A 21,511-nucleotide genomic window follows, 5' to 3' on the forward strand; every position below is an offset into this window, starting at 1 on the left:
TGCCAACAAGAACTCGAAAATCATTCTTGGCCGAGAATTAGATAGATAATCAATCGGCTTCGACGCAGTGCTGTTTATCCAAACTGAAGGTGCTCCGCGGTCAGCTGATTATACGGCAACAATATTGTTTATCCAAACTGAAGGTGTTTGTCGGTTGCCTTCACAGTGTTGTTTATCCAAACTGAAGATGTGTCGGCGAAAAGGAAAATAAAAATCTCAAGGTTGTTGACAGGTTTCGCGTAGAGTGAGAGTTTGCTCAAGGCAGTTTATGTGCTATTAAAACTCTTCCACTGACTTGAGCCTCGAATAAGCCTTACTACTCCCAAGACTCTGAACTTAGTAAAAAATGCAACCAAATTCGATCCTTGTGTTCTTATCACATCGAATCTCAAGATAATGTGCATGCTTGGATTTGAACAAATAATGTTCATCTAAACAGCCACCAATTATATATATATATATATATATATATATATATATATATATATATATATATAGCTGGTAGCCTTTCACACGACATGCAAGCCAAGTCCATCATCAATTCAATTCATCTGACAACATCCATAAATAACCTAGCCTACTTACGTCTCCTATCTCACCATTATCCAAGCCTTGCAAATCCCATGCTATGCTACGTGATAAGAATCCAAGCCGAGTTGCTCTAATCCAAATGGTACACTGCTAACAAATCCAAATTAAATCGGACTGTTCTGCCTGTCTCTACGTTGGGGCTATGATTTTTATCCTATTTATTTTGTACAAGAAAATCAAGATAATTTATTGAAAGATAATTATTATGATTAAAACCCATAATATTATCTCTTAACAATAGCAAATTATCTTAACTTTCTTATCTGACGGTTAAGAACCATGCTCACTCAACAGTCTCGATTACTTGGGCCGATGGTGTAAAATCGGGTCCAAACAACTTGCAAACTGATAATCTTATTGAAGTTATATATTCAAAGAATGACTAACTCGCGATAACAATCAAAAGTAAAATAATATAAAGTTTTGATTTCACATGTTGACTTTGTATAGATTTCCTATTATTCCATGATCACTTTAATCTTGGTGTTTGGACCCGATTTTACACCATCGGTCCGAGTAATCGAGGCCGTTGAGTGAGCATGGTTCTTAACCTTCGGATAAGAAAGTTAAGATAATTTGCTATTGTTAAGAGATAATATTATGGTTTTTAATCTTATAGCCCTAACGTAGAGACAGGCAGAACAGTCCAATTTAATTTGGATTTGTTAGTAATGTATCGTGTGTTACTATTCAAAAGGGTTATCGTTGTTATCACCTTCCAACCAAGAAATTGTTTATCACTGCCGATGTCACTTTCCATGAAAATGAGACGTATTTTGGTTCCTCTGAGTCCTCACTGGGGGTGTTTCAAGGTGATGAAGTTTGTTTATACCATATTTAGGGCCTTGTATTTAGACCTCGTATAAATACTCGAGGGACTTAAATGTAATTATGTGGTAAAGGAAAGGGCAAATATGTAATAAGTGAGGAGTCCTTATTCTATAAAAGGACCCATCACCCTCACAATTAGGGGAGGCCATTTCTGGAGCCTTCTCACCCCTCTCACATCTCCTCTCATTACAGAGGTTCTCTCCCTCACTTCTCAGAGAAATACAAAACAATCAGTCTGGACGTAGCCCAAACCTTGGGGTGAACCACGATACATCTTGTGTTATTTACATTATATACAGATTCACGGTTGGATTTACGTTGTTCCAAGACCTCCGGTTTTGTGCATCAACATTTGGCACCGTCTGTGGGAAACGACACAAAAAACTATGTCGGTTCTCTCTCATTTTTTCACCTCCAAACACCCATTTCAAATCTCCAAACACCACACAACACAACTCAAGAAAACCTCAACTCATCGTTGTTTATTTCGCAATGAGCTTCTGTATTGCTTCAATCTCTACCGTCCATCACGGTAATAAACACCAAACCTAACTTGTGGAGCTCAAAATGTGTAGAGAGACGAAGGATCTGTTTCTTGAGCTCGATCAGACTGTCCAAAATCCTTTGAAATCCCAGATGTTAGTACTATCCCGCGTCGCCGACTCCTCAGAGTACGATCTTCTGCACTTCCCAGCACTCCCCGGCGGACGCCGCCAACTTTTGTTGTCAGCAATCCTTTGGATTGGGGTAGGGATACTCAGGTTCTCTGTGACATTCTAAGATCTAGAAGGCTTCCTGGAGAATGGACATCAACCACCTCTATATTTTACCGCATATGATCTTGAGTATCAGATCTGCACTCTCTTCCTCTCGAAGTTTTCTCCTCGCTCTGCCGACGGATTTACAGCTCCGTTCCTCCGCCGATATGGCCCCACCAATTGAGACAGTTCAGAAATTTGAGCCTCCTCAAAAAATTGTGGAACCCCATGTCACCTATCATCATGATTATTCCTCGCATCCACCTCTTAATGAGAGGATACTTTCATTCATGACCAGGAGGTTTATCGCTGCTCACCCGTGGCATGACCTTGAAATCGGACCTAGAGCTCCTAAGATTTTCAACTGTGTTATCGAAATCCCAAAAGGAAGCAAGGTGAAATATTAGATTGACAAGAAAACTGGACTCATCAAGACTTCATTGTCAACCACCTGGTCAAGACCTTCCAGAAAGGTCTCATCTCTGCCGTCAATCTCCGGTTGGTCTCTTGGGGCAACGCCTGGCTCAATCCTTACGTTTCCATCGCCTGCCAGTGGGCCAATCACGGATCCCTCAAAGTCTATCACGCCCAGGCCCTCGCCGGCTCCGGCATCGCCATCGCCATCGGCGCCTTGAACGAGGACATCCTGGCCCTCGCACTACGATCCCAATGCGGCGGCACAATGGAAAGTTTCGAAGACAAAGATCAAGAACTGGTTAAACGCCAACTTTCTCCCGAGAAAATGTTTCGTGTTTTGGACTTGTACCAAGCGATATCGGATCTATAGCCCGAGATCGAGTCCATTTTCTCATTCGAATTAACCTCCGCTGTCCGATCCCTGACGGTTAACTCCCTGGTGAAGTAGGGCGAGGCTGTCCGTCCGATCCCTGGCAGTTAACTCTCTGGTGATGTTAATGCCAAAGACAGGGAAGAAGCACCTGTACGCTGACAGGCTCTCGAAGCTTCTGGAAAGTTCCACACATTTCTATGGGATTCCTCATCCTTCAGGAGCTCAATCCTCGCTCTCCTCTCTACAAGGAGATGGCGAATGCAGAACTATCTTGGACGACTGAGGAAGAATAAACTGGGGGGATCTGCTCCGTACATATCTTTACTTGCCGGGGTCGGGTCGATATGCTCAAAGATCGACAGAACGGTACAACATCTCATTGGAGCCAGCATGGTGATTCCGATTACATACATGATGTTATTATACAAGTGGGAAACAAAAGCAAAAGAAGAAAGCAAAAGCAAAAGCAAAAAAGAGAAAAAGAAAGAGACACCATCATCCAAAAACAGGCAAAGGCAATCATCCACAAACAGTGGCACGGGACCCACCAACGGGTCCTCCACGAACTCCAACCATGCACTCACCTGTTATATATATTATCTCTGAAGGAAAAATTTTGTCCTAGCTAAGAACAAGTAAGAACATTTGAATACATATGCAAACTATTAACACTTTAAAGTAGGCATGCATTAAAAAACAATTCATAAAACCCATGACTTTCAAAGCCTAGTATATGGTGAACCAATAAACTCTTTAACAACATTAAAGAGAAGTAAAGATTTAGAGTTTCTTTACCCTTGAAGCTCATCCTTGTTTACACAAGGGATTCACCCAAGTGGAGGGCCTTCAAGTCACATCCAAGCTCCTTGAATATTCCTTGTGATTTTCCTCCTTTTAGTGCTCATTTGATTCTTTGAGGATTTGAGGATTTGTTCTCCAAAACACCAAAAGTTTGATGTCTCTAAGTCTCCACACCAAGGATGTATTTTGTGAAGATAATATGGATGACTTAGGGAAGAAGAGATTGCTAGATATCCCTCCCCTAAGTGGCCGGCCTCTTTAGAGAAAAAAAGAGAGAAAGTGTTTCACCCAATTTCTTTAAGAAAACCCTAATGAGAAAATAAAGCTATAAAGTTGATTTTATACTTCATTTCAAGTGAGTGGCAAACTTGTAATTAAGCCAAGTTTGCTACCCTCACTCTTATGGCCGGCCTTACCTTTGTTATTGGGCTAATTGCCCATTTTGTTTTAGTTGTCATACAACTTAAACATAATGGGCCTTGTGGACCAAAACGCTTTTGAGCCCCGAAGCCCAAAACCAACTTAAAAGCCCAATACGAACTTTTCGTAAAATTAATTAACTAATTAATTAATCTTGACCATTCTTCAATTAAACTATTTAATTGCTTATCCATTTCATTTAATTTCCTCACATACATCCTTACTCGGTGTACGATCCATTAGGTTCCAATTAGCGAGGTAGTGGGCGATTGTTACTCTTAACGATCGATTGTGAAATTGAAACCACATTTCAATTCTCCCTTAATGATTAGTGTTTGCTAATCATTTAGGGCTTCCACAAACCATGAGTGACACCTAGCAGTATGTCATGGTTACCCAAGCTAAGTAGAATTGGTTGGAGAACCTATCCAGTTGCAACTACAACGCAATACGGTCCTTCTCTAATACAATACTCTTAATCACATTGTTTGAATGATAGTTTGTTTCATGTCTACTATCCAATGTGATACATCTCTATATGATTCCCTTGAATATGATTTGGAACAAACTTCCTAAGTCATATTCATATGCTTTGGCCAAAGACTTTAGAATCATATCTTAGAGTATTCTCATTCTACCATGGAAGGTTAGAGATCCCTTGTTGTGCATTTATATGCCTACATGACTAGATAGCTTGACCCCAACAATGCCGTGGACACTCCGATGGAATGCCGTTTGACATGATCAAAGATCAAGGACCTAACCATTAGACATCTATGATGCCTCAGGTCAAAAGACTACTTTGCATATTGCAACTTTAGAGTTCATACATGACATGTATGTTCGAACTCTCTTTTTATCGTAGTTCAGTGTACTCGATTACTCTTTCGAGCACCTATGTGTTTGTCTTAGTGTCCAACACCAAATGACTTGAGACTAGTCATACTCACGCTTGAGTCAACATAACACATACTAACCTTAGCGGATTGTCAATGCCCAATTGGCAATCCTATGGCTAGGAACGTTTTAGGAATGAACATAAGAGAATGGTCTCGATAATCTAACTTACTTAGATCACTTGTCTCTTAGATCAAATACATCCCTTGGATTCCCTTATTGCTTAAACACATGATACAATAAATAGTGATTAACAATAAGCTTTGCCCTCCATTAAACATATAAAAGTTTAATACATTAAGTATTCCAAAAAGCTATTACATCAAATGAGTGGCTTTGTGGGCATACTTCCAACAATCTCCACTGCCATTATTACCATAGACCAACGACTGCTTTATTTATTTTTGAAAGATGTAATTTATTTTTCGTATCTTTCGGAGATATCTGTATAAACCCCATCAGAGGGTAAAAAAAAAAAAAGGCAAAGCCCAAAATAAAAGGGCTGAAATGTTGTGTGGAGAGCGAAGGCCCATAAGCCTAAAATAGCATCAACCAGGTCATCAAAAGTACGCCCAATACTCCACAATTATTCGGCAACCCGCCGCAATTACCACCAACCAGGTGATTAAAAGTACGCCCAGTACTCCAAAATTATTCGGCAGCCTGCCGTTATTACCACCAACCAGGTGATGAAATGTACAACCTGTAGTACTCTAATATCATTTGGCAACTAGCCATTCATGCCACCAACCAGGTGATGAAATGTACAACCCGTACTCTCCTTCATGCCACCAACCAGGTGATCAAAAGTACGCCCAGCACTCCAAATTATACATGAGCATTACTCATGTCATTCATACATAAACATTCATGAGCATCACTCATGACAATCATACATAAACATTCAGATCATCATTCATGTCAACATTCATGAGCATCACTCATGTTAACATTCATGAGCATCACTCATGACAACATCCATGAGCATCACTCATGTCAATCAACATAAACATTCATGAGCATCACTCAAGTCAATCAACATAAACATTCATGAGCATCACTCAAGTCAATCAGCTTCAAAAGCTTCATTTACGGAGCTCTAGCTTCAAAAGCTTCATTTACAAAAGCTCCAGCTTCGAAAGCTTCATTTATAGAGCTCTAGCTTCAAAGCTTCACTTGTAAAGCTTCACCTACAAAGCTTCAGTACAGGGTATACAAATACCACCTCCGAACAACCGCCAATTTGGCCCTTACATGGATTCAATTTGAAGTCTCCAACCAACAGACTCTATTGACCGAAGACTTGGGGGACTACATTATGTACCTATATTGGGCCTCAACTGGGCCTCATGAAAAATACTTGGGGGACTTAGCCCATTATTTATGTATTAAGGAGCAAGCCCTTATTCTATAAAAGGGACTCCCTCACTTTCATTAGAGAGCACCCATTATTCATATACTGAGGAGCGAGCCCTTATTTTATAAAAGGGACTCCCTCACCTTTATTAGAGAGCAACGCCGCCAGCTGAGCAACCACCTCGCCTCAAGCATCACTCATAGCCCATCACTTATGTATTGAGGAGCGAGCCCTTATTCTATAAAAGGGACTCTCTCACCTTCATTAGAGAGTAACACCGCCTACTGAGCAACCGCCTTACCGCGAGCATCAACTCTAGCCCATATTTATGTATTGAGGAGCGAGCCCTTATACTATAAAAGGGACTCCCTCACCTTCAAACGCCACAAGCCAAGCCAACCAAGGCAATATAAGCCATGTGCCGAGCAACCTCGCAGCGTGTGCTACTTCTAGTTGAGTGTCATTTCAAATTAAGCACTGCCTCATATCGAGCATCAGTTCAAGACAGCATCTAGTTACTTCGGCCCATACATGGACTGAATTTCAAGTCTCCAGCCAAAAGACTCTTTTGATTGAAGACTTGGGGGACTACTGTTTGTACCATATTTAGGGCCTCGTATTTAGACCTCGTATAAATACTCGAGGAACTTAAATGTAATTATGTGGTAAATGAAAGGGCAAATATGTAATAAGTGAGGAGTCCTTATTTTATAAAAGGACCCCTCACCCTTACAATTAGGGGAGGCCATTTCTGAAGCCTTCTCACCCCTCTCACATCTCCTCTCATTACAGAGGTTCTCTCCCTCACTTCTCAAAGAAATACAATACAATCAGGGTGGACGTAGCCCAAACCTTGGGGTGAACCACGATACATCTTGTGTTATTTACATTATATGCAGATTCACGGTCGGATTTACGTTGTTCCAAGACCTCCGGTTTTGTGCATCAACAAAGTTCAAATGTTTAATTATGGAACCGAGGAAGAAGCCATTGTACAAAACCCCACTGCCGAGTAGCAAGTTGCTGCACAAAAGCCCATTACCAAGGAAGAGGAAACTACACAGCAGCTTACTGCTAAGCAACAAGCTACTGCATGGCCGCCTATCACCAAGCTACAGGCCACGAAGCGGCAGCCTACTGCCAAACCTGAGAGAGAGGAAGACATTATTCCCTTTGAGGAAATCAGAGCACATTCCAAGGTGATTGATGATGGTAACCAATGGCAGTTGGAACCCACGATTTTGGATGAAACAATACATGCAAACTTGTCTCTCAGTGATTCTCATAACCAATCATCTTCCACGCTAGAAAGACCACGACTCTGTAGTCTCCTGGAACTGAGTAACCAAGATATTCCTAAACCCACTTGTGAGGTAGACCTTAAGTGTAAAACTAAATATTCAATTAGTGAATCAACCCAGAACCCGAAAGTGAGGTACCCACTAAACAACTTTGTGTCTACCTGTTACCTGTTTGAATCAAATAAGTCATTTATGAACCAATTGTCTACTGTACATATTCCTAACAGTGTGTAGGATGCCCTAGCAGATCCTAGATTGAAAGAAGCAATGAATGAGGAACTAAGATCACTGAAGAAGAATGCTACCTGGGAACTATCAAACTTGCCAAAAGGCAAAAAACCTATGGGATGTAAATGGGTATATACAGTGAAGTACATAGCAGATGGAATGGTTGATTGGTTTAAAGCGAGAATAGTAGCAAAGGGATGCACTCAAAAATATGGAATAGACTACACGGACACCTTCGCACCAGTAGCTAAGATCAATATCGTTCGAGTTCTATTATCTCTGGCAGCAAACCTAGATTGGCTGTTGCAATAGTTCGATGTAAAAAATGTGTTCTTACACGAACACCTAACCGAAGAAATTTATATGGACCTTCCACCAAGATGTACCAGAATAGACATGCGAAATGGAAAGGTATGTAGGCTTAAAAAGTCATTATATGGGTTGAAGTAGTCACCAAGGGCATGGTTGGGTAAGTTCACTAAACCAATAAAGGCGTTTGGGTATAGACAAAGCAATTAGGATCATACTTTGTTCTTAAAGCGCAAGAATGAGAAGATTATGGCACTCATTGTATATGTGGACGACATGGTGGTTACTGGAAATGATTCAGTTGAGTAATCAGAACTGAAGAAGTATTTGTCCACATAGTTCGAAATGAAGGACCTTGGGCCTCTGAAATATTTTCTCGGGATCGAGGTATCGAGAAGCAAGTTTGGGATATTTTTGTCCCAAAGAAAATATATATTGATTTGTTGAAAAAGATCGGGATGTCAGCATGCAAGCCGGTCACTACTCCTTTGATCAAAGGGAGGAAGTTGAGTTTAGATCCAAATCAAGTACCAGTAGACAAAGGAAGATATCAAAGGTTAGTGCGAAGATTAATGTACTTGGCCCATACAAGACCAGATCTTGCCCATGCTTTGAGCTTGGTCAGTCAGTATATGCACTATACCGAGAAACAACATATGCAAGCGGTTATGAGGATATTGTGCTACTTAAAAGGAAGTCCAGGAAAGGGACTTTTGTTTAGAAAGAACACGCATTTCAAAATTGAAAGATATACTGATGCTGATTAGGCAGGTTCAATAGATGACCGATGTTCAACATCTGGATATTTTACCTTTATAGGTGGTAACCAGTGAAGTGGAGAAGTAAGAAACAAAATGTAGTAGCACGGTCTAGTGCTAAGGCTAAGTATAGAAGTATTGCTCTTGGCATTTGTGAACTTTTGTGGCTTAAGTTCCTGTTGCAAGATTTGGAGGGGTTAAACATAGTCAGCTAATGAAGTTATTCTTGACAACAAAGCTGCACGAGATATTGTTCATAATCCGATACAACATGATAGGACTAAGCATGTGGAAGTTGACAGATTCTTCATTAAAGAAAAGCTGGAAGGGAAAGTAATTGAAGTTCCTCCAATCGGGACCAAGGACCAAGTGGCAAACATACTCACTAAGGCCAGCCCTAGTGAGAAATTCTCAAAGTTTTTGGACAAGTTGGGCATGTGTGACATACATACACCAACTTGAGGGGAAGTGTTGACTTTGTATAGATTTCCTATTATTCTGGGATCCCTTTAATCTTGGGTTTCCTAGTTTAGGAGATATTGTCTTGTAATTATCTTGTAATTATTCTTTCCTATTTACAGTAGAATTGTATATGATTATATATACCTCTTAATGAGAAGAATAAAATATATATTCAAGGCTTTCTCTTCTTCACATATGCAATTTAGATATGTGAAAATTCACGAGAAGAAAAGAAAATCAAAAGCATGTTGAAGTCCAATCGTTAAGTGTAGAAAAAGCCTAATCCATGCAATGACTCTAGCTTAGATGAGGAAAAGCGGGTTGATAACATGTTGGAATTAAAGTACATATATATATAAGACAATATAGAGATGGGAGGAGAAAACTAAGCCACGAGGATCTTAGAGATCCTCTAATCACATCCGTTTATCGTACATCGTGCAATCAGAAATCATTGTAATTTTTTTATATTTAAAATTGAATATAAATAGTACTTGACAAAAACTGACCGCACAATATACGATGAACGGATGTGATTTGAGGATCCCCGGGATCCACACAAAGAGGATCCGGCGAGAATCCTCACTCAAAACTAAGTATCTTCCTTCTCATTAGAGTGCCTATTTATAAGTGTAGGATTTACATAGAAAGGTATTCAACTATTGAGATATTATATATTGGTCCAAAAAATGAACATCCATATGATAGATATTATGTATAACAATTTGGATTATATTCCTATGGAACTGCCCCTCCAAAAATCACTTCTATATATCCTCCTTGCAAATGTTTTTTCTTAAAAAAAAAAAAAAACAACAACAACAACAACTCTAGTGTGCAACTGGGCTTGTGAGATGTTCTTACGAAGAAAGTTAGGGGGCGTTTGTTGCGTCGGATTATCTTGAACTGGACTAGCTTCAAGGACTAAGCTGGATTGGCTTAGACTAGACTAAGCTGGATTAACTTAGTGAAGCGTTTGGTGCAGTGTTGGACTAAGAAGATGGATAATAACAAATTCTAATATTATATTATTTAATATATAAATTATTAATATTTTATTATGATCTAGGTGACCGGAGATGATGAGGAGTCTATCGGGAGTGGTTGTTGAGCATGACAAGGACGAGAGAGGATAGTCTTAGCTAGTCCCATGGTTCTTGGGGGGTCTCGCTAAGACCTCTTAGTGAAAGGTTTTGTCCATGCTAGTCTCCTTTAGTCTTATTAATGTTAGTCCCAACATGGAACAAACACGGTATTAGACTAACAGCTAGTCCAGTCCAGTCCAGTCCCACTTAGTGAGGGCAAACAAACGCCCATTTAAGGTTCTACCATAAAATCAATTGGCAATATGAAGAATAGTCTAACTTACTTATAAGGCTTTGCAATGTTTCTCTTTTCATCAATGTGATATTCTTTTACCTTCACATCCTCACACGCCACCCTCACGTGTAGCGAATTTTAAAGTCAAATACATAGACAACACGAAGTGGGTGACGTGGAGTATGTGTTGCCATTGATCTTCATATATGGGTTAACTTGCTCTGTTACCATAAACAAAGTTGAGGTTCAACTATAAAACCAATTAACAATATAAGGAGTAGCCCAACTTACTTATAAGCTCTTGCAAAGTTTCTTCTTTCACCAATATGAGACTCTTTTACCTTCACATCAAGAGCTTGGTAGGAAATTAATGTGGCATCATCCTGGGCAAGATGCTTTTATACCGCAGAACAAAACTGTTGTTGGTATATATAGTTCATTTTTCTTTTAGAATTATTCAAATATTACAAATTTATTGAGGTTTATAATGTGCCAACAAAAACCTTGAAATATCCAGGTGCACTATGCTTCTTCATCGATGTGTTCAAATTTGATCTGTCGGCCTTGGATACTTTTTGTACCCAGCTTGTATTTTTCCTGGGATTCTAGCGAGAATGTGTGCGGCTCACATCTCCCAAACTTGCGTGGACTTACTCATACAGTGGGGTCTGGATGTGACCCTACGGAAAAGCTCCAAGTGAAGGCATGTGTTGTAAATGTCCCATAGCTAGTCCATGTGCGTGTTGGTTTAGTAGATTCATTGCAAGCATAAAGGAGACAACTTCATTAATTAACATGGTTTGGTTTAAGAAAAACCCTAGCTAACTAGGAGCTTATTAAGTGGATTAATTGACACATTCTGACCCAGAATATTTATCTGGACTTCGAATTGTGTTGTGTTGACCGATACCTAAAAGGTGACGAAGCCATAAAGTGTAATAATGTGGAAAGTATGAGTAAATTTAAAACTAAAAGTGACTAAATACAAGAGTGCGCATGTGAGCATGATTAAACTCATTTCACATGTGATGTCTGAGCATAAGTAAAGTATAATAAAAGTAAATAAGAATTATACCATCAGAAGTAATCTCCATTTAAGCTCCGTTTGCACCCACGCGTTCGTAACGTTAAGTACTGCAATGATACACTAAAAGAATGAGACATACATCTCACGATACAATGGTCAATGAAAGTCAACATTCTTGCCTCTTGGGGCATTTTGGTCAATTCACTCCTTTAGAAATAAAAATACGGTAAAATTAGGGTCGGGTCCTAACATTTACTCCATTTAATTGACACAGAATACTAAAAGCAGTCTAAAGTTCACTTGCAAATGAGTTCTAATAAAGTTTCTTTTAGGTAGGTCCATTAGGCTTAAATTAGGAGAGATTTTCTTATGTATCCAAAACACAAATATATGATCATAACTTCTACCAATCACAAGTGGGGCTTATGATTTATTTTTTCTTTCTCCTCTCGATTAAGCTTTTAAGTCCTGTCCATTTTTGACCTATGTCTAAGCTTTGGATCAAAAATTTGATCATCAAAGTGTCCATTCTATTTAGAGCTTCTTTCCAAGATTAGTGTGTTTAATCCCAAATGCATTTAGGCTCACATAACATAACTCCTGTCAAATTTAATTAGACTTGTCCTGTCCAAAAAACAGTCCGCCAAATGTGACCAAGTTATGTTTTACCACATAAAATACCAGTGTTGTATTGGACTATATTATTGTACTACACAACCCAAACATTGTGCACACGGTGCGGTACACTATTATTTGGTCCACTGTAGCAAATTTAATACGGTATATATTATCGAACGGAAAAAAAGTTATATAAAATATTTGTGGCATGCTCCGTTACAAGTAGGCCTGTCAAACGGGTTGTGTCAGTCGTGTTCGTGTCGTTTTCGTGTAACACTTGTTATCTTAACTGGTCGTGTTGTGTCACACCTGTTATCTTAACGGGTCCTTAACAGGTCGGGTCACCGTTATGACCCGTTAAGAAAAAAAAAAATTCTTAAATTTGCACATACCACACATTGTCACATAAATAATACTTCAAAACATTAAAACACATTTGTCGTTTAAGGACTACATCTACACTCGAAAATAAGAGCCTCATAAAAAATACATCCATACACTACTAATCTATTACAAATATTAAATGTGCAAGGATATGACAAATGAAACCGTTTTTGTTTTCAAGGTTGTGAAGCCTTTCTCAAAAGTTAAAACCTTGCTAATGGAACTCAAAACTTAATGAAAGTGACTCACTAGAGTGTTTATTCGTACTTTCATTAAGTATAACATAAGATTTTGTGGTATCCACTAGTGTAAATATTTTAAATTGAAGATCGAATTCATTCATTGTATTCATATAGGGTCAAGGAGTGTAGTTGTAAAAAATCATCAAAATCAGAGTTAAAATAACCGTTAAATTGTGATTTTTCGTTTATAACCGTCAAAAAGTTTTGTCCCGTTACTTAATCTTTAATGTTTGTTTTTTGCAATTTTTTGGCGTACAAAAAAGTATGACGGTTAGATCGTTGAAACTAGTTTCGTAGAATGCGTATCTCATCAAAACAATAGGTTCACTAACACTTAAGAGTTTATTCTTACTTTCATTAAGTATAACATAAGATTTTGTGGTATCCACTAATGTAAATATTTTAAATTGAAGATCGAATTCATTCATTGTATTCATATAGGGTCAAGGATTGTAGCTGTAAAAAATCATCAAAATCGGAGTTAAAATAACCATTAAATCGTGATTTTTCATTTATAACCGTCGAAAAGTTTTGTCTCGTTACTTGATCTCTGAATGTTTGTTTTTTGTAATGTTTGGTATATGCAATCTCAAAGTATATACAAACATGTTTGACGGTTGGATCGTCGAAACTAGTTTCGTAGAATGCGTATCCCATCAAAACAATAGATTCACTAACACTTAAAGATTTTATTCATACTTTCATCAAGTATAACATAAGATTTTGTGGTATCCACTAATGTAAATATTTTAAATTGAAAATCGAATTCATTCACTGTATTTATATAAGGTCAAGGAGTGTAGCTGTAAAAAATCATCAAAATCGGAGTTAAAATAACTATTAAATCGTGATTTTTCGTTTATAAAGTTTTGTCTCGTTACTTGATATCTGAATGTTTGTTTTTTGCAATTTTTGGCATATGCGATCTCGAAGCATATACAAACAAGTTTGACGGTTGGATCGTCGAAACTAGTTTCGTAGAATGCGTATCCCATCAAAACAATAGATTCACTAACACTTAAAGATTTTATTCATACTTTCATCAAGTATGACATAAGATTTTGTGGTATCCACTAGTATAAATATTTTAAATTGAAAATCGAATTCATTCACTGTATTTATATAGGGTCAAGGAGTGTAGCTGTAAAAAATCATCAAAATCGGAGTTAAAATAAGCATTAAATCGTGATTTTTCGTTTATAACCGTCGAAAAGTTTTGTCTCGTTACTTGATCTCTGAATGTTTGTTTTTTGCAATTTTTGGCATATGCGATCTCGAAGCATATACAAACAAGTTTGGCGGTTGGATCGTTGAAATTAGTTTCGCAAAATGCGTATCTCATCAAAACAATATATTCACTAACACTTAAAGATTTTATTCATACTTTCATCAAGTATAACATAAGATTTTGTGGTATCCACTAGTGTAAATATTTTAAATTGAAGATCGAATTCATTCATTGTATTCATATAGGGTCAATGAGTGTAGCTGTAAAAACATTATCAAAATCGGAGTTAAAATAACCGTTAAATCGTGATTTTTCGTTTTTAACCGTCGAAACGTTTTGTCGCGTTACTTGATCTCTGAATGTTTATGTTTTTCAATTTTTGGCATATACAATCTCGAAGTATATACAAACATGTTTGACGGTTGATCGTCGAAACTAGTTTCGTAGAATGCGTATCCCATCAAAACAATAGATTCACTAACATTTAAAGATTTTATTCATACTTTCATCAAGTATAACATAAGATTTTGTGGTATCCACTAGTGTAAATATTTTAAATTGAAGATCGAATTCATTCATTGTATTCATATAGGGTCAAAAAGTGTAGTTGTAAACAATTATCAAAATCGGAGTTAAAATAACCGTTAAATCGTGATTTTTCGTTTATAACCATCGAAAAGTTTTGTCTCGTTACTTGATCTCTGAATGTTGTTTTTTTGCAATTTTTGGCATATACAATCTCGAAGTATATACAAACATGTTTGACGGTTGGATCGTCGAAATTAGTTTCGTAGAATATGTATCCCATCAAAACAATAGATTCACTAACATTTAAAGATTTTATTCATACTTTCATCAAGTATATCCACTAGTGTAAATATTTTAAATTGAAGATCGAATTCATTCATTGTATTTATATAGGGTCAATGAGTATAGCTGTAAAAAATCATCAAAATCGGAGTTAAAATAACCGTTAAATCGTGATTTTTCGTTTATAACCGTCGAAAAGTTTTGTCCCGTTACATGATCTCTGAATGTTTTTTTTTTGCAATTTTTGGCATATGCGATCTCAAAGCATATACAAACAAGTTTGACGGTTGGATCGTCAAAACTAGTTTCGTAGAATGTGTATCCCATCAAAACAATAGATTCACTAACATTTAAAGATTTTATTTATACTTTCATCAAGTATAACATAAGATTTTGTGGTATCCACTAGTGTAAATATTTTAAATTGAAGATCGAATTCATTCATTATATTTATATAGGATCAAGGAGTGTAGCTGTAAAAAATCATCAAAATCGGAGTTAAAATAACCGTTAAATCGTGATTTTTCGTTTATAACCGTCGAAAAGTTTTGTCCTGTTACTCTATCTCTGAATGTTTGGTTTTTTCAATTTTTGGCGTATGCGATCTCGAAGTATATACAAACATGTTTGACGGTTGGATCGTTGAAACTAGTTTCGTGGAATGCGTATCCCATCAAAACAATAGATTCACTAACACTTAAGAGTTTATTCATAATTTCATCAAGTATAACATAAGATTTTGTTACTAGTGTAAATATTTTAAATTGAAGATCGAATTCATTCATTGTATTCATATAGGGTCAAGGAGTGTAAATGTAAAAAATCATCAAAATTAGAACTAAAATAACCGTGAAATCGTGATTTTTCGTTTATAACCGTCAAAATTTTTTGTCCCGTTACTTGATTTCCGAATATTTGTTTTTTGCAATTTTTGGCTTATGCGATCTCGAAGCATATACAAACAAGTTTGACGGTTGAATCGTTGAAACTAGTTTCGTAAAATGCGTATCTCATCAAAACAATAAATTCACTAACACTTAAAAGTTTATTCATATTTTCATTAAATATAACATAAAATTTTGTGGTATCCATGAGTGTAAATATTTTAAATTGAAGATCGAATTCATTTATTGTATTCATATAGGGTCAATGAGTGTAGCTGTAAAAAATTATCAAAATTGGAGTTAAAATAACCGTTAAATCGTGATTTTTCATTTATAACCGTCGAAAGGTTTTGTCTCGTTACTTGATCTCTGAATGTTTGTTTTTTGCAATTTTTGGCGTATGCGATCTCGAAGTATATACAAACATGTTTGACGGTTGGATCATTGAAATTAGTTTCTTAGAATGCGTATCCCATCAAAACAATCGATTCACTAACACTTAAGAGTTTATTCATACTTTCATCAAGTATAACATCAAATTTTGTTGTATTCACTAGTGTAAATATTTTAAATTGAAGATCGAATTCATTCATTGTATTTATATAGGGTCAAGGAGTGTAGCTGTAAAAAATCATCAAAATCAGAGTTAAAATAATCGTTAAATCGTGATTTTTCGTTTATAACCGTTGAAAAGTTTTGTCTCGTTACTTGATCTGTGAATGTTTGTTTTTTGTAATTTTTTGCTGATGCGATCTCGAAGCATATACAAACAAGTTTGACTGTTGAATCATTGAAATTAGTTTCGTATAATTCGTATCCCATGAAGTTCAATGGTGTGTGTGTGTATATATATATTTATTTATTTATTAAGTAGATTTAAATCTATTTATTTTGTATGTATAATTATTATAGTTTTTAGGGGTATAAAATTTAATTTAAAATTTAATATATATAAATATAACTATTATAGTTAATATTTTGGGGGTATAATTATTATAGTATATATAATTATTATAATTATTATAGTTAATTTAATATATATATATATATATATATATATATATATATATAATTATTATAGTTTTTAGGCGTATAAAATTGTTAAATTAATATATATAGTAATTATAGTATTTTTTTTAGGGTTACAAAATTATTAAATTAATATTCTGCTTATCGTGTATCGTGTTACCCACGTGTATACCCGAAACAACCCGTTATCTTAACAGGTGCTTATCGGGTTACCCGATAACGACCCGTTTTGTTATCGTGTCGACCCGAACACCTGTTAATTTCGTATCGTGTCGTATCGAGTTATCGGGTCATGTCAAGAATTACCAGGCCTAGTTACAAGAGAGATAGAAAAAGTGTACATGCACATGCATAAACTGGTGATTGTCAAGTTTTTCCCGTAACACATGAGTTACAAAATCACATTAATGGCCACACTCTGCAACAATTGAATTGAATATTCTGTTGTTATGCTGTGTTGCTATATGATCTTCACCTTATCAATCCAACCTGTTAAAATTTTACACGCGTCAGTTCCAAAGTTTGTGGACTATTTTATAATTTGTTGATGTTATTGCACTGTGGTAGGCTCCAACATTATCTTCAACATCACAAAGTACTCAAAGACGTGGCTTTTTAATTGCCCATCAGTTGCTCACACACACACCATATCCACATCTCTCTCGATTTAAACCAGCTCTAACTCTCACGCACACCTCCAGTTCTCCACCCGAAGCAACAAAGATAATCTTCTTCCAACAACAGCAAAGTTAAACCCTAGCACAAAAAAAAAAAAAAGAAAAAAAAAAGAAAAAAGAAAAAAAAACCATGGCTCAAACCATGCTTCTCATGTCTAGTAGTGTGTCTTCAGGCCATGTTGTGGACTTGAAGTCCTCAGACCCTTTACTCCAAGTACAAGCTCAAAGACTTAGGCCTAAGTCTTTCTCTCAACTTGTTTTCAGAGCCCTCCCTTCATCCTCTTCAGCCTCGTCGTCGTCTACAAGGATTTCGACCGTTGTCGCTCTATTCAAATCGAAAACTAAAGCTCCTGCCAAGAAGGTTTTCACTTCTTTTACACTACGTACATTCATTCTTTGTTTTTATTTTTGTAGTTAAAACGTCACTTAGTTAACCACAAATTTACAGGCACCACCGCCGAAGCCCAAGGTTGAAGACGGTATCTTCGGAACCTCTGGGGGCATTGGTTTCACCAAGCAAAATGAGCTCTTTGTTGGTCGGGTTGCCATGATTGGCTTTGCTGTAAGACATTAATCTTCTTCTTGCTCGTTTTTGTTTGTTTTTAAACTTACTTTTCAGTTATATATGATTTTCCTTTTGTTGTTATAAGTTCTTATAATCTCACTTTGTGTGTTTGTGAATAGAATTCATTTTTTAAACTAGCTAGTTTGTTGGGTGCTTATCAGAATGAAGTTGTGACAATTAGTTCAATTACATTACTCATCTGAGCACTATTGATAAGTTGAGACAACTTTTACACCGAGTTTCTATTTTTTTTGTTTTACATTACCACGTACGAAAGAAAATATAATACCTTATATTATCTTCAGAATATGTTAGTACTTTGTAACACATATTTTAAGTGACACAGCAAAATTGTGTGCTTGGGTTGTGGTGGTGTAGACAAATTTAGATAAATGTTTTCTTGGTCATATAGGATTTGAGTTGCCTAACTTTTAATTTTTATTTTTTAAATAAAAGAAAACAACTTTGACAACACAAGGGAAATTTTATTAAATAAAAAATTACATCTTGTCATGGGACATAAATTTTACGGCTTACAATAAAGCAAATTTGAAAATTGAAAGATAGATGAACAAGATGGAGCATGAAACCTACTCCGTTCGAAACAAAAAGCTTAAAATTATTGAGCTCCAAAACAAGCTTTGAATTGAAACACATAAAACAAAATGTTAGGTAATAAAGAAAATTGGACATCAGGAAATTTCTTCATTTAACAGCTTGATCCAAAGTAGTGTAACAAATTGTCTACATAGCTATGTTATCAAATCTTAACATATTAATAATCAATCTCGAGTACGAGAAAACCTTTTTTACTGTCTTCTTGCCACCCAATCAGTTCTTCATGCTCTGATAACATCTTCCAAATTATGTTACGTGGAAAAAATTGTTTCTTATCTAACCAACAAATTTCTGTATAATCCTCTCCTTTCTCGCTGTGCTCTAATGCCACTTCATTTAGAATTCATGGTGCAAAATACTGGTCTAATTAAATAGTAAAAATAGTATAAAAAGCTTCTTAATCGTGTTCTTATAGTAGACCATCATATAATTAGCATGAACGAAGTATTTTTAGATGATCATATAACTAGCATGATGAAGCATTTGAAGATACACAAATAGTAAACCCTCACACAGGACTGCCAAACAGTCACAAGCCTTGCCCTTTTGTGTGTGTATGTGTGTATTTATGAAGTATTTTGATATATAACATATAAAACAATGGACGTCATGTACGATGAGAATTCGTAGAAGCATGAAATTGTAGAATTGTATTATTTATGTATTTACTTATTGTTCTGAGCCTTTCTGTGCAAACGTTACAGGCATCATTGTTGGGAGAAGCAATTACAGGGAAGGGGATTCTTTCCCAATTGAATTTGGAAACTGGAATTCCCATCTATGAAGCTGAACCCCTTCTTCTCTTCTTCATCCTTTTCACCCTGCTTGGAGCCATTGGAGCTCTAGGTGACCGTGGTAGATTCGTCGATGACCCGCCCGCTGGAATTGAAGGGGCAGTGATCCCTCCAGGCAAAGGATTGAAATCAGCCCTGGGACTCAAGGAAGGAGGTAACTAATTTGCATGTCAAGATAAGTAATGTTCAAATTATAGAGTAACTGTCTTTTGTCACATGTTAAGTTGTTACAGTGTCATCTTAGACATGTAGAAGTCTGATCAATTGATAGTTTTACATCATAACATGTCTAACGAGAAAGCGTATTCATATAGAAGTAATTTATATTCGTGCTACGTGGCATGACCTAGATGATCTAAGGAGTTCTTGTTGTGTAACAAATGCATAGGTCCTCTATTTGGATTCACAAAGGCAAATGAGCTATTTGTGGGAAGATTGGCACAGTTGGGATTTGCATTCTCCCTAATAGGAGAAATCATTACAGGGAAGGGAGCTCTAGCCCAGTTAAACATTGAGACTGGAGTCCCCATCAGCGAAATCGAACCCCTTGTGTTGCTCAACGTTGTCTTCTTCTTCATCGCTGCGGTGAATCCCGGAACTGGTAAATTCATCACAGATGTGGATGAAGAAGACTAGAGAGAGATAAATACTACATTGATGCTCACATCGAACTTGTTTGAATCATGTATGAGAAAATACTTCTTCCTCTAAATTTTATTTTATGTAATCGATCTTTTTTATTTTCCCTTGGTCATGTTGACCTTAAATTAAGTTACTGTATTTTGCACTAGCTTTTAAATTCCTATAATTATTGGTTACAACGCGCGCACAAAAAAATAAAAATAAAAAAAAGAAAAAAAGAAAAAAGAAAGAAAGGAAGAGAATGAGAAATTCGACGCAATGAGCTAGCTTTCAACTCTACTGAGTAAACTTACTTAACAAGCTTGGTTTGTATATTGTAATCCCCTACACGATTTACCGTATCGAACGGATCAATCAAATGCGACATTGTCTTCTATTGAGTTTACTTTCTAAGCTAGGTTTGTAAATTGTAATCACTTACAAGATTTTCTTAGTTGGATCTACAAATGCGACAGTGTCTAAAAACCTTAGTCTTTCCAAGGAATGTCTCCCATGTCCCAATTTTCTTACGATTTTGTTGACTCTAAAAACTACCAACCATACGTGGCGCGTAGGTTGAGTAACTAAGAGTTAATTACACACTTCTTGTGGTTGATGGGGGCTTGCCAACTTGCCACCGAGGTGAGTTGGACAAGTAAGTTGATGATGGTGGTGGTGGTGTCGAACCGAAATGCTGACTTCTGTGACTGTGATCGAGGAAGGAAGACTCTCAACTTAGGATTCTACTAACCTAAAGATAAGGTTGCTATCTTACCGCAAAGTTCAATAAGTAATTCGACTTTCGTTCTAAAACTCAATATACTGGCGAGATTTATTTTGACATTTAATTGACAAAGAAAATTTGGGACAAGAAGTGATCAAGTGTAAACTTCGAGGAAACTTAATATAAACGACTTTATTTCCATGTCTCCACCAAGAATCCCCTATCAAATTGTGGAAATCGTTTTCATTTGCACCTAGCGCTTTAAAAACAATGTTCACTCCATGATTATTTAGCAATAACACTTACAGACTAATTTATGCGAATCACATACATCTTGCATCTTAGTTTATGAAAAAAGAAACTTTTCTCAATCTATACAACTAGTTTTTTTTTTTTTTTTTTTGTCAACTATCCATAAAATAATTTTTTGTCAATTATCTATACTATTATTTTTAATCAATTATCAA

The 21,511-nt window shown here is 36.4% G+C and overlaps 1 protein-coding gene across 1 annotated transcript; it reads left to right on the forward strand.

Moving 5' to 3' along the window:
- Positions 1-17,586: 17,586 nt before the first annotated feature.
- Positions 17,587-20,439, forward strand: LOC103441569 (photosystem II 22 kDa protein, chloroplastic). The gene is made up of 4 exons (XM_008380252.4): positions 17,587-18,083; positions 18,171-18,284; positions 19,610-19,853; positions 20,088-20,439. Exons 1-4 carry the CDS (start codon positions 17,853-17,855, stop codon positions 20,333-20,335), a joined length of 837 nt encoding a protein of 278 aa, XP_008378474.1. The 5' UTR covers positions 17,587-17,852; the 3' UTR covers positions 20,336-20,439.
- Positions 20,440-21,511: the final 1,072 nt, after the last annotated feature.

Source organism: Malus domestica, chromosome 08 (genome assembly GCF_042453785.1).
Source record: "Malus domestica chromosome 08, GDT2T_hap1".
Taxonomy (NCBI): domain Eukaryota; kingdom Viridiplantae; phylum Streptophyta; class Magnoliopsida; order Rosales; family Rosaceae; genus Malus; species Malus domestica.

Bases quoted from the DNA above. Each gene is read 5' to 3' on its own strand.
- LOC103441569 (XM_008380252.4), top strand. From the start codon at position 17,853: ATGGCTCAAACCATGCTTCTCATGTCTAGTAGTGTGTCTTCAGGCCAT. The intron at 18,084-18,170 runs GTTTTCACTTCT...ACAAATTTACAG, and splicing joins CTAAAGCTCCTGCCAAGAAG to GCACCACCGCCGAAGCCCAA. The intron at 19,854-20,087 runs GTAACTAATTTG...ACAAATGCATAG, and splicing joins CCTGGGACTCAAGGAAGGAG to GTCCTCTATTTGGATTCACA.